The 12,856-nt window shown below is 43.6% G+C and overlaps 1 protein-coding gene across 1 annotated transcript in view; it reads right to left on the bottom strand.

Annotated features, from left to right (window-relative positions):
• The window catches only part of Kiaa1549l (KIAA1549 like), a 266,932-nt gene that overhangs the window by 45,059 nt on the left and 209,017 nt on the right, over nt 1-12,856 (bottom strand). The window contains exons 17-18 of the mRNA XM_048788211.1: nt 8,115-8,296; nt 5,071-5,288 (exon numbers count right to left, since the gene is read on the bottom strand). Of these exons, the coding sequence (XP_048644168.1) occupies nt 5,071-5,288; nt 8,115-8,296 (400 nt within the window). The remainder of the gene's footprint in view (nt 1-5,070; nt 5,289-8,114; nt 8,297-12,856) is intronic.

Raw genomic sequence — 12,856 nt, 5'->3', positions numbered from 1 at the left:
GTCAGGGAAGACCTCTGTGGGAGGTGGCATTTTTAGCAAAGTCCTAAATGGAGTCAGCCCCATGCTGATGTGAGTACAGAGTATTTCAGGCCAGGGAGTAGCACATTCAGAGGCTCTACACAGCTACTTCTAGAAAATTCAACTGACGAGCAGGACCAATCACAGCATTGCATCTCCATGGCTATGTGATTGGTCAAGGGGTGGGCACATGACCCGAGTTGGTTTGATGAGACTGAGTCCCCGAGCTTTAGCTAGGGCAACTAGGAAAAGGGGCATTCTCTTGGCATTGAAGTTTTTAAGAAGATAGGGACACAAGCCTGGAATTACTGGCAGCCAGTTTACCACCATGAGGGTAAAGCCTGCCTTCAAACCAGGCTGTCAAGGAGTAAAGAGAGAGCAAGAGCAAATGCAGAAAACATTGTATATTCTCCTTGATCCAGCCACACTGAAACCTTGACCTTTCAACAATGTTAAATACTACATCCCCTATTTATTAAACCAGTTTGTGCTGGATTTCCATCATTTTCAACCACCAAGAATGTTGACTAATATCAGAATTTCAACCTGATATTATAAACTGTGTCCTCTAGTTATTCTCAAATCACAGGCTTCCTTTAGGAAAAGCACCCAACCTCAGTGGGCTTGTGAGACAAAATCGGTTCTGAGTGACTCACACTTTAGAGCCTGAAGAATTCCCATCCTGACCTAATTACAAATGACATCTTTAAAAAAGCAGGCTTCACAACTCTCCTGAGATTGCCAATTAGCTCATTGAGAAAAGATTCACTAATAAGGATGGTGGCCAAGTAAGTAGTGGGATTGACAACGGAGATTTCAGGAGGTTATTGTGTAAGTATTAGAAATACAATAGGGAGATGGTATAAGCCATTTCAAGAAGTCTGAACATGGGTAAGAACTAAGACACTGGAGTCTAATCTTCCCTCAGAGAAGATGTGCCATTAGGATGCACAGCTCCACCTGAGGTTCAACACAGATCTCCACTGACCAGATCCCCAATATGTGACTTGGTATATGGATAGCTACTTATAATTAGGCTTTCAGGTAGAGAAATGGCCTAATTTGATCAAAAGGAGTTCCATTAGATAGACTCATTTTTTGCTGGTATTTTGCTGTATTTTAGAAAAGTTAATAAATTTTAGAACAGGCAAACTTGAGAAGTAAGTTTTTGCCTCTGAAAATATTGTTGTGTGGATAATGATGAGTTTCATTTGGCTTTTCAAGAGCTTTTTAATCCCAGGGTTGCTAAGAAAGTAGTTCACAAATTGAACCCTGAGATGGCCTAGAGGTTCCATCAGAGCAACTCTGTCTTTATAGGTTATCGCCTTCAGGTGGGTCCCCAGATGTGCACTCTGTGGTGACTTGAGTGCCAGGGGTTAATTTGTGAGGCAGTGCCAGAGGAATGGGGAGGAAAAGGAGGGAAGCCATCCACTGTGGAGCAGATGAGTGTTTTGGATACCTGGGGCTCAAACTCACTGGAGACGTGTGGGAGATGGTTGCTTTAAAACGTAGGTTTAGTTATTATTCAGGTCTGACAAGGCTGGAAGATCAGGAGATGATGAAAAGGTAACTTGTTACACCCACAGATCTCAAGAGAAGGGGATAGGTCCCACCCGGGACAGGCCACCTAGAGAAGCACCAGGTTGGTCAGAAGGCCAAGGAGTCAGGAGAAAACATGGGCGAAAGACTTTCTTGTGGTTTCCGTGGGAAGTAACGGGCAGGGAAGGAGCAGGCTGGTAGTGGGCTAGTTTGGATAATTTGGGCAGATCCTAAGGCAAGAGGGCTCAGTCATCTGGTACTTGGCCCTGGGGTGATTTGGGCAGGTGGATAATGGCCTAGAGTGGGAGCCAGTGAGATCATCTAAAGGTGGTAACCAAGGCATGGGTTCTGGATGGGTTGATTTGCATATGACAAGTGCATCTGCAGGTTAAGTCCTCTCCTATCACTAGGAACTGGGTAGCCCTGGGAGGGACGGTTTTTCTGGAGTCAGCAAAGACTCCTAGGTCTAAGCATCTAAGCACCGAATACAGAAACTAGAAAATGTGGTTATTACAGCAGCATAGCTGACACCTCAGAGTTCCCCTGCCAGGGCTATTTATCCATCAATTCCCATTTGTCATCAAGGGAGGATGCTGCATAACACATTAACAACTCACACTGCTGAGAAAAGCTGTTAGGTGGGATTCCTACAGGTTTATAGAATGCAGGCGTGAACCGGGGCAGCGAGATGGGAGCCTGCACTACCGCACCTACGCACTAGTGTGCACTTTGTCTTGGTAAAAGTTTATAGTATAAAATGGAGTGTTTCTCTGATTCTAGGAAAAAAAGAGCCATGAAAATTCTTTTAAAAGATTTAATGATGAGTCAACATTTGGAATCTAAGCTTTGTAGCCTTTTTTATTTTTATTTTTTTTATACTGAGCTTCAGTCTGAAGGTAAAATTACTGATGCTACCTCTGGACTGGAGAATGTTTCTCTCCCTGCACCTGCTGTGGTTGGGTCTCTGGAGAGCTGTAGAGAGAATAGCAATTAACAGGTAACTCTAACCTGTGAAAACAGATAAACAGCAGGCAGCCTCTGGAGTCAAGGGCAGAATGTGTCAAGAATTACACCCTCAAGCTTACAGGGAGTCTATCTCCTCTTCTTTTCTGATGATCTTTCTCCCCCTTCCCATCTCTTAAGGATCCTATCTCCATTCCTATTCCCAGGTCACCCAGTTTGTGATTATCCATTATTATTGTTCCATAACCTGGTCAAAGTTCTTAAATAAATTAGTTTTTGGTGCTTCAAGAGTCATTGAATCATTTCTTCAGTGAACATGTACTGAGAATTAGTGACACATGCCCAGGAGCAGCAGCAGGCCACCAACCAAGGCCTTCCGCATCTGGCCTGAACCTGTGCTGGACAGTGCAGAAGACAGGTCCATTCATTCTTTGTTCATTATCTTTTCATAAAAAAGCCATCATTGAAATTGTTCTTGCTCAAGTAACTGTCAAACTAAGTTCCTCTTATTTGCACATGATCATCGATTCATTTTCCCTGAATGTTAGCAGAAAACAGAGGAAAAGGAGGTCTCAGCCCAGACTATAAGAGACCACTAGATAAGGGGTCCCAAACTGCAAAGTAAAAGTTGAAGTAACCTCCAGCCTCCAGACAAAATCCATATCTTCTCTTCTTTCCTACAGTCATCAAGTGCAGGAAAGCACATGCATCGTGAACCCTGTCACGGTGTCACTTTATATCAATAGCTTCCATACCAACCAAGCCTAATTGGAAGCATGGTAAATTAAGCTCCGGTTGAGAGTTCCTCTTTTTCTTTGTAGAGAATAAGTTATGCTGATTCTATTCATAAATTTTTACTCCCCCTCTCAAGTTGGTTTTGTGGCTTTAATCCAAGCCTGTCATGTAGTCATTTTTCCTTTTGATAAATACCCCATTCAGGCCAGGAACTGCCCTAGTGAGCCCCAGCTGTGAGCATGGACCTGCAGTGGCTCTGTGACAGGTGACAGTGGCAGCATGTTTAAAGCTGGGGGAGGGAAGTCACCAAGGAGAGAGTGGGTGTAGGAAAGAGGCAGTCTTGAACCATGAAAATGGCTCAGGGAGGCAGGAAGGGGAGAAAGGTGGGTGTGCTTGGCTTCGCTAACCTGAACCTCTTCCCAGGTACTCGAGGGCACTCTGCTGAGGTGGCTTGGAAGGCAGCTGCTATGGGTAAAATGTTCTTTTTCCTCCAAAAACCCATATTGAAATTTGGTTGCTGCTTTGGCAATGTTAGGAGGCAGGACATTTCGGGGGCGATAGGGCCACCAAGGCTCTGCCCATGTGGATGACATTAACCCATGAAACCCCAAGTTTTCAGTTCTTTCAATGAAATTGGCCCAGATGCATTAAAATAGGCTGAAAATCATAATCTAGAACTTAAATGTTATTATATTAATTAGCACTAACATGAAGATATTATAATACAATTATACTCTTCCTATGCAATTATATTATACGTTATGCACTATATTTAAATATGCATAGGTGTTCCACTTCAAGGGCAATGGGACAAAATGGGTTAATGTCATTACAGAAGGGTGAGTTTGGCCTCCTCTTGCCCTCTTTGTCCTTCTACCTTCGGCCATGTGATGATGCAGCAAGAATGTTCCTGCCAGATGCTGGCATCTTGACCTTGGACTTCTCAATCTCCAGAACTGTGAGAAAATGAATTTCTGTTCATTATAAATTATCCAGTCTCAGGTGTTCTGTTGTAGCATCATAGAACAGATTGAGACAGACGCCAATTCAAACCACCTACACTAGCCCTACCTCACTAGGCTAGGCGCCCCCTTTAGATCACCATGACAGCCCGAATTTCAAAAACCCATCAGACTTGTGATTAGCATTTTTAGGGTAATTATATTTCTCTCCCATCAGACCTTAATTTCCAGCAATCAGCCTGTCTGGTCCACTATAAAATGTTGAAGGAATTGAAGGAATAAATGATAACACACACGGTCATGACAGTATGCAGCATCCTGACTGGTACCTAATGCATAGCAGGTGACAATAAATGTTGAAAAATTGAACAAATCTATGAGTGCACAAGATGAACTAGCATGGAACGCTGAGCAGCAATGTGATAAGCACTTACTAAGCCCGAATAAAAAGGTGAAGCATGAAATTTGCTTTTCTTATGCAACAGCCACTAACATAATTGAAAAATACAATGTCCCTTGATCTAGAAGTTGCATTAATAAGGTAGGTGATAATTATATTTTCACCCAGCTCTGAAATGGCTACTGGTTTGAAAATACCATTAAGGCAAAGGACAATTATGGTTGTTTGCCTTGTTTTTTTGTTTTTTTTTTTTAATGGCTTCAATTTTACACTCTTCCTGACTCATCATAGAGCATCTGCTTGCACACTCTAGCGAGGCCCAGATCAGCAGCCTGCAAAGATCACAGTCCTAAGGCACCAGATCAAGGGAGCAGGTCTATATTGCCCAGGGCATCCTTAGCCCTCATCCCACATATGATACAGCAATCTAAAGCAAATTCCCTAGAGCCGCACCTGTTTTTAGACTCCGCGAATGGAGCGCACAGCTCCGGGTCTGGATCCAAAACATGCTCCATTTCCTGTGGGGCTTTTTCATACATCTTTTTTCTCTCGGTCAGACCCTTGTTTGCCTCCACTGCGGGGAAGTCATAGTACCCCTTCCTCTTGGCTTTGAGGCGCAGTTTGTTCCGATAGTGCTCGATGTCTGACTTCTGTTTCAGGGCTTTGTTCACCTGGAGGGAGAGACAGTCTCAGGCCACACCTGACCCAGCATACCTGACATCTGGGAGGCTTTCACCAGAAGGTCACAACTCCTGGAAAAGCTAGCCTAGGCTTCACCTCTGGTCCTCTGAGCCAACCAGACTCACCTGGGTCCCCTTTTCACACCAGCCCACAAATAGCATGGAGCCTGGCTCTCACTCGGTCACCTGACCCCTTCCATCAGGACCTCCTTCTCCCACTGTCCTGGGTGCTGCTCAGCCCAGGTCTTACTCTTCACTCTTCGTTTTGTGGTGCTGGTCCTTATTCTTTCTTCATTCTTTTGGTTCCTTGATGTGGGGACCTCTGACCTGGTTCACCAGCTAGTTTTTATGTTCTGAGTCTAGTTCCAGCCCTGAGAAACCCAGTGGCCTCCCTTGGCCGTCTATCTGAGGCCCAGCTGGATGAGACCACTAGTCCCTGAGGCCTGTGAGTTGGGATGACTGGAGAGGGAAGGGAGGACAAGTGTCCTGCTCCTGAGGCCACACTATCAAACTGCACAAGGATGAACATTTCAGTAAATCAGAGAGACCATTTTGAAGCTTCATCTGGCTACTAATGCCAACCAGGTCCTGCTGGATGGGGCAAAGCCAGTCTGGTTTTTTAGAAAGGAACATGGCTAATGTCCCTCTGACCTGTGAAAGACTCAGGCAGATGACCGTGATTAATAAATAACAGCATGATAAGGAGTTTACACCCACTTTGCTGAACTTTCTTTGTGGTTGTTATGTTTTCTTTAAAGTACTCTTTAAAAGAATTTCCTGTAATTCATAAAAGGAAAATTTATGGCTTTGGGGTTATGGGTTTTTTTTTTCCATTTAAACCAGTCACCCATGAGAAAAGAAGAAAGAAAATTATAAAGCAATCTGTGTCAAGCTCCACAAGGCAGCAAATTACAGAGAACAGTTCAGGGCTCTCTTCCAATCCAAATGCCAGCAAGGTCCATTCCTTTAACTACCCAAATGTAGCAAGAATTCATTTCTGGACAAGGAAAATGCTCATCTGTTCTCCTTCTGTGACAGGGTGATGGGCCTGGGAGGAAAAGGGAGTGGTAAATCACATCTATCCCAGATTCGGAGTCTGTCTCCATGATGCTCTTATGATTAAGATGGGACAAAGAGACCCAGGCGAGGCAGCCACAATTAGGTAGAGGGTCCTAATTAAGAGCAGCTAATTCTTATTGGCCTCAGCACCCTGCATGTCTGATGGCAGAATTGCACCCATGGAGATTCAGTGGTTTTGAGAAGGCATCCAGGCTATCAGATTATAGAGCCAAGGGGCACAAAGTACATGATCAACTAATCCATCCTTGTTGATTGACGGTAATAATAAAGGGCTTACTGTGAGTTAGGCATTGTTCTAATGCTTTACCTAATGCCTCAGAGCAGCCCTATTTTATGGATGAAGATGCTGAGATACAGAAGATTTAACTAACCTGCCTAAGGTCACACAGATGGCAAATGAAAGGGCTGGGATTCAAACCATGGTGGTGTAGCTCAAGAGACCAATGCTATTTTTTCACCAATGGGCTGAAAAAAAATTTTTTTTTAAAGAGAAAGAAGGAACATTGGACATGGAGCCCGGGCACCTGAACATCATGGCTACCACAGTAATCTTCACTTTGACTTTGAGCAAGCCATCTGATCCCTTGGGCTCAGTTTTATTTATCTAAAAAATTAGGAAGGTGGAATGGATGCTCTATGAGTCTATATAACTGGTTATTTTTAAAAGTCAACTATCACAACTTTAGGCCAGCTCAGTCTTTCTGCCCAGAGGCACTTCTTCAATCAGGTTCATAAAATGCTTGTGTAAGCATCCTGGATAGTGGAATAAGGACAACACCCGGTTGTACAGGGACTGCGACACTTTCTTAAGGTATGGTAATAAAAAGACTTTAAAACTTCAGAAAGCTCCCACCTGTTGGAGGTAACATCAAGGCATAAGCAAATGAAAGGCATGATCATCCCGATGGCTTGGCATCAGAGGAAAGCATCAGAGTGTGAGTGCTTGTGTGTGCTCGCATGCCCGCACCCCTGTGTAGCTTAAGTGTTCACAAGCAGGTTCCGTATACACCTTCTTAACGGTTCATAAACATTTTTAACCCTCTGACCATTTTTCTGCAGAAGACAGAGGATGGCAGGTAATTTTTACCTGACTTCTTGTTCTCCCTTGGAGATAGCATGGGCTCTGCCCCTCCCCCCACCATCTGTCAGTCATCAATTATCTATCAATTACCTATCACCTGTTTATCATCTGTCCTCATCTATTATCTCTCTATCTAATTTTATTTGGTAAATCATCGCTTCCTAACATATGTTACCAATTTTTTTCAAACTCCAAGGAAAGTTGATTAATATCATGTTACCCATTGGTATTCTCCTCAAAGCAGCCAATGGGTTGTTTTGAGCTTTCTGGAACGAATAAATGCCATTTCAGAGCCTACAGCAGGCCCCATCCCTGTCCACACAATGATAGATTCTCCATTTCCCTCTCAATTCACCCCCCTCCCATCACCATCACAATGACATCCTTAATGGAAATTTCGAGGTGTGAGGCAGAAGGCTGTATGCGTGAGGGGAAGGGGAAGTAGGATTTCTGATTTTCCTCTTCATAACCAGACTTTTTAAAAGGCTCCCTCTGGGCTTTCAGAGAAGGCAGAAAATGCTCTGAAGGCGTCAACCATGGAGGTCTACCACGTGCAGAGGCAAAAATGACCTTGAGAGGCTGAGGTCAGCTCAATACCCCTTACTCCGAATCCCTGAGGTCTGGCCACACTCTGCACAGAGTCGCTGGATGCTCACCTCCCCGTTGAGGACGGCTGAGGTCTCCTGGCTCCTGTCCGAGGTGGGGTGCACCACGGGGAGGGCTGCGGGTTTGATTGCGATGAGCTGCACAGACCCAGAGGACGTGTCGAAGGGATCAGCAGCCATCTTGCCAGAGCTGTCAAAGAGGACAGGTCCCTCCTCTTCATCACTCGCTGGCACTGAAGCACAACATAAACACATTGATTTTACTATGATGTACGGGCGCTGCGTGGCCAGAGAGAACAGGCTGCAGTCTTGGCACCTAAGGATGCCACTTGACTCAAAACGACAGACATCAGAGACAACAGCATCTGGATTTGTGTCAAGGGCTCACTGTGCTTGTGGTTTTCTTTTAAATTTCAGATCGGTGCTATTTATCTGCCCCCTCCTGTTGCATTACCCATGGGCAAGAAAGAATTTTAAAAGTTCGAATTTAAACAGCAAACACCATTCTTCCAAAACTGTGACAAAACGCATTTGAAAATGAATAAAAACTAAATTTGTCTTCTGTTTGAGTTGGAAATGGGAAAAAAAAAATTGGCCAAACCCCACAACTATTCTTAACATCTACCATTACAAGAGGCAAGCGTGCAGTGCAGTCCTGGTCACCAAAGTGACAACCTTTTGCATGGTGCCAAGATGGCAAGTCTCTCTTGGTCCACTGGCTACTCTCATTCTTGTTAATACTTTTCTTTTCTTTTCTTTTTCTTTCTGAAGGCTGGTTCTCCAAGAATTTGGGTTTTGGTTTTTTTCATTTGTTTAAAACAAAAGAAAGCTATAAAATAACCACCAGAGAAACAAATTAATTAAATAACTAATTAAATAGACTGATTACCACCAACGGTTGGTTAAATTAATTTCCCATTTGACAGATAGTTCTGCTGTGATGTCTGAAAGACACCAGTTGGCTTTGTGTTTTCCCAGCTGACAGAAGAAGTTTTGGGGCCAGTGGTATCTTGCTGATTTCCTTGTTCTTAAAGCATATTCCTAGGAAGTAACTATAGGAATGACAGCTTATTGAGCGTGGCTCGGCAAGAGATAAATTAAGCCTGTTCAAACAACTACACCAGCAGACAGTTTAGAAGCAAAATAGGTGTTATATAAAATATGAATGTAATGAAAGTGTATTCATCTTTCCTCCTGCCTGCTCAAGAGACTGGGATGTTGTTTAAATTATTGAGAAACACATAGTATGTATCATTCTGTCACTTATCATAATCACAGAAGATCTGTCAAATTAAGCCAAGTAAATTGTTATTTTACAGTGTGGATAAAACACCTCTGAGTCTAACAATGGGTTATAATTAGATTTTTTTCTTTTTTAGAGTTTTGTTGACTGATTTGCAAAAAGTAGTTCACCAAGCAGCCAATGGCAGAAGACATCTCTCTTCAGACATGTTGCTACATATGTATATATTTTTAGAGGGTAGCTTAGCTGGGCACCTCTTGTCTGGTCACCACTACCATTTTCCACCTGCACGTGGTAAACAAACCATATGAGATAACCAGCCTCCAAGCTGGCTCCTAATAATTCTCATCTCCTAATTCTCACACAATGAATAGAACTGATCTAGGAAACCAAGAGGAAATTGCACAAATGACAGTGTGTTACTTCCAAGGCTTGGTGGTAAATTGTGGAAAGCCATCTGTGGGCTGTGTGTGGACCGCAGCCTAATGAATAGGTGAATTGGGTGTCTGGGAACTTCCAGTGGACATTTCCTCTGGTTGACTGCCCAGACACATCATGAGCCTTATTTAAGCTCTTCCCCAGGTCCCACACAGCATAGGAGATGGGATGACCTGCTACAACCACAGCCGCACAGCCCCTCTGAGATGGGTGTGGCCTGCCAAGATGCCAATCAACCTGCTGACTGCAAGACCTCATGAAGCAAGACTCTGCCCTTGAAACCTTACCTTTGCCTTTGATGTACCCCCTTAAATAAACCACAGGAGCCATTTTCTAATTGTCTAGCTCCAGCTCCTGTGTGGACTGGATCTATAGGGCTCCATCTTTAAAACTATCATTTCTCACTGTTTGTCTTTTGTTTTTCACTAATTATTCTAGACTTTAATTTCTCAGGAGGCTTATCCTTCTGAGCAGGCAAGAAATCCCTGGTGATTGCACACCACTCTGCGAGAGTAAATAATAATTTAAAAAATACCATGATGTCTTACACCTTGCTTTCTGGGGAAAACCAGCAGCCATGTTATGAGGAAACTCAAGCAGTACTTTGGAAAAGTCCATCCGGCAGGGAACACAGGCTTCTTGCCAACAGTCATGTGAGTGAGCCATCTGCAGGCTCAGTCAAGGTGTTAGTTGACTACAATTTACACCAACATCTTGACCATGATCTCATGAGAGACCCTAAGCCAGTATCACCCAGCTAAGCCACTGCTAAATTCCAGACCCACAGAAATTATGAAAGACAATAAATACAGATTGTCATTTTAGGTCACTAAGTATAGGGGCAATTTTGTTACATGTATACCTTCTAAGCAATCACCTACCTTGGCATTTCCACTCTTATCCCTTTACCCCTAAATGCATATTCCCCAGCAGCAAGGATGGATGAATTTTGAAAGGGAACAAGATCACATTATGTCTCTGATCAGAACCATCTGCAGACTTCATCTCTCCCCTACAGGGACCTAGGGGAGCTGGGGCTGGCCACCTCGCAGAGCCCATCTCCTACCCACTAATCCATTCTGCTCCATCACAGCAATCTTCTCAGAGGCCAGTCAAACAAGAAGAGCTCAATATTTTTTGCAGTCTAGCAAAGTGACAAAAACATGCATTTCTGTTTTCACCTGCTCTGTGTTTTGCTTTAGCCTTCCCCTTCTCAGACTGCAATTTCTGAAGACCTTTCCATGCCCAGTACCTTCTTACTTTTCAAGTTGCAGCTTGAAAACTATTTTCCCTAACCAGCCGCCTACAACCACCCCTTGTCATCTTGTTATACTTTCTTCATTGCTCTTAGCATTACTGATTTGATGTTCTGACAATCTGCCCTTGCCCTACCACTAGCATAGAAGCTCTATTCCTGCCCATCTTTTAAAAGGCTGATGCTTCTTGTCTTTCAATGGTGTTTCCCATGGAGCTGGCTTTCAATAAGTATTTGGTGAATAAATGAGTGAATGAATGAATGAATGGCTCAGTTTTCTTGACTTGGGAAAGGAGATATGAGAGCCAGAAAAACAGATGCCAATGTGGATGCTAAAGTCATGCTATCACTAAACTATTCAGAGGTGAAGAGATGGTATGGAGCATTTTTATTGCTTCTAGGTTTGACACCTTCACCCCTCATGCTGTGGGCAGCATGATTATAATAGGACAGGAAAATGACATCCTAGAAATTGTATAAGTTACAGTTCTATTTCTACTTCAATTTGAAAAAAAAAAAGTCATATCCAGATTTGTACAACAATTCCTCTAGGTTTTTAAGATTAATTAGTTATCCTCTTTCCAAAAAGACTTTACAGAAAAATACATTCAAAGACATCATGTTAAATATTAATGCATTAAATGTTGTGTGAGAGCAGCAGGTTCATGGGGATTTTAATGCATAATTAGTCCCTAAAGTAAAAAGCATGGAAGGATGCTAAGGGCAAGGGCCACAGTTAAGCTGAGGAAGAGTCTTAGGATGCTATCCACACAGTAGATGCCACTATGCCACCATTTTCTATCTTGTTGTACTTTATTTGCATTGTTGGTTTTTATTTCAGTGAATCAAGTTAGAAAAAGATTTCACTTTTCATGTTNGTCTCTCTCTCTCTCTCTCTCTCTCTCTCTCTCTCTCTCTCTCTCTCTCTCTCTCACACACACACACACACACACACACACACACACACACACACTTACACAAAGGAAAAATATAGTGAACATTTCCCCAACTGAGAGGGGTGTGTGGAAATTTAACTACAGGAACTATAGGAAACTTTAACTATAGGAACTAGTAAGCACTTCTATTTTGAAACTGCCAACTTGAGCTATTTGTCCCTTCAGAAATATGTATCGTACCCATTCTTTGTGCCAAGCATCATACCAGGTAAACAGGTTTATAGACACAGTGATGCCAATCCATATTGAGCACTCTCATCAGGGATATCTTCTGTGTGCCAAGGACTATGCCAAGTACTTCCAGAACTGGTCAAGAGTCACTAGAATGATCCCCTGATTTGGTGACGGCCAGCCTCATACAGAAGAGGGGAACATGAAGCTCATGACCCTGAAGAGAGCTGTTGGGGCAGAGTTGGGCAGTGGTGAACCAGCCAGGAAACCAGGGCTGCCCTTCCACCCACACCCCAGAACACCCTCCTTCCCTGACTACAGCAGCAACCCCATTGAGGGCAAGCCATGGACTTCTTTCCTTTCCTCAGGGCTGGACTCCAGCCTTCTGGAACTCTGGAAAAGTGGGCTCTCAAAAGTCCCCCATAGGTTGGCACTCTCTGAGCCCTCAGATCATGCCACTGTGGGTAGACGGAGCACAAGGACCAACCGCCTGTCTCCTCTCTATGGAAGATGGTCAGCAGGCAGCTACCTAGATAGGACTAGCCTCTTGGTCTTCTACTGTCAGTTGTCCAACTAATGCCAAAAAAATACTGGCATCTGGATCCTACAACAGAAAATTGACTAGAATGAAAGCCCCTGACCTACAGGCAAGCAGCTTCTTAGGTAGATGCTATGTGCCCTGCAGACACTCATTCTCATTCTCCTCCTCCTCCTCCTCCTCCTCCTCCTT

This window comes from Marmota marmota, unplaced genomic scaffold, assembly GCF_001458135.2.
Source record: "Marmota marmota marmota unplaced genomic scaffold, marMar, whole genome shotgun sequence".
Classification (NCBI taxonomy): domain Eukaryota; kingdom Metazoa; phylum Chordata; class Mammalia; order Rodentia; family Sciuridae; genus Marmota; species Marmota marmota.
Note: the sequence above shows the minus strand (reverse complement) of the source record. Positions and strands in the feature narration are given on the sequence as shown.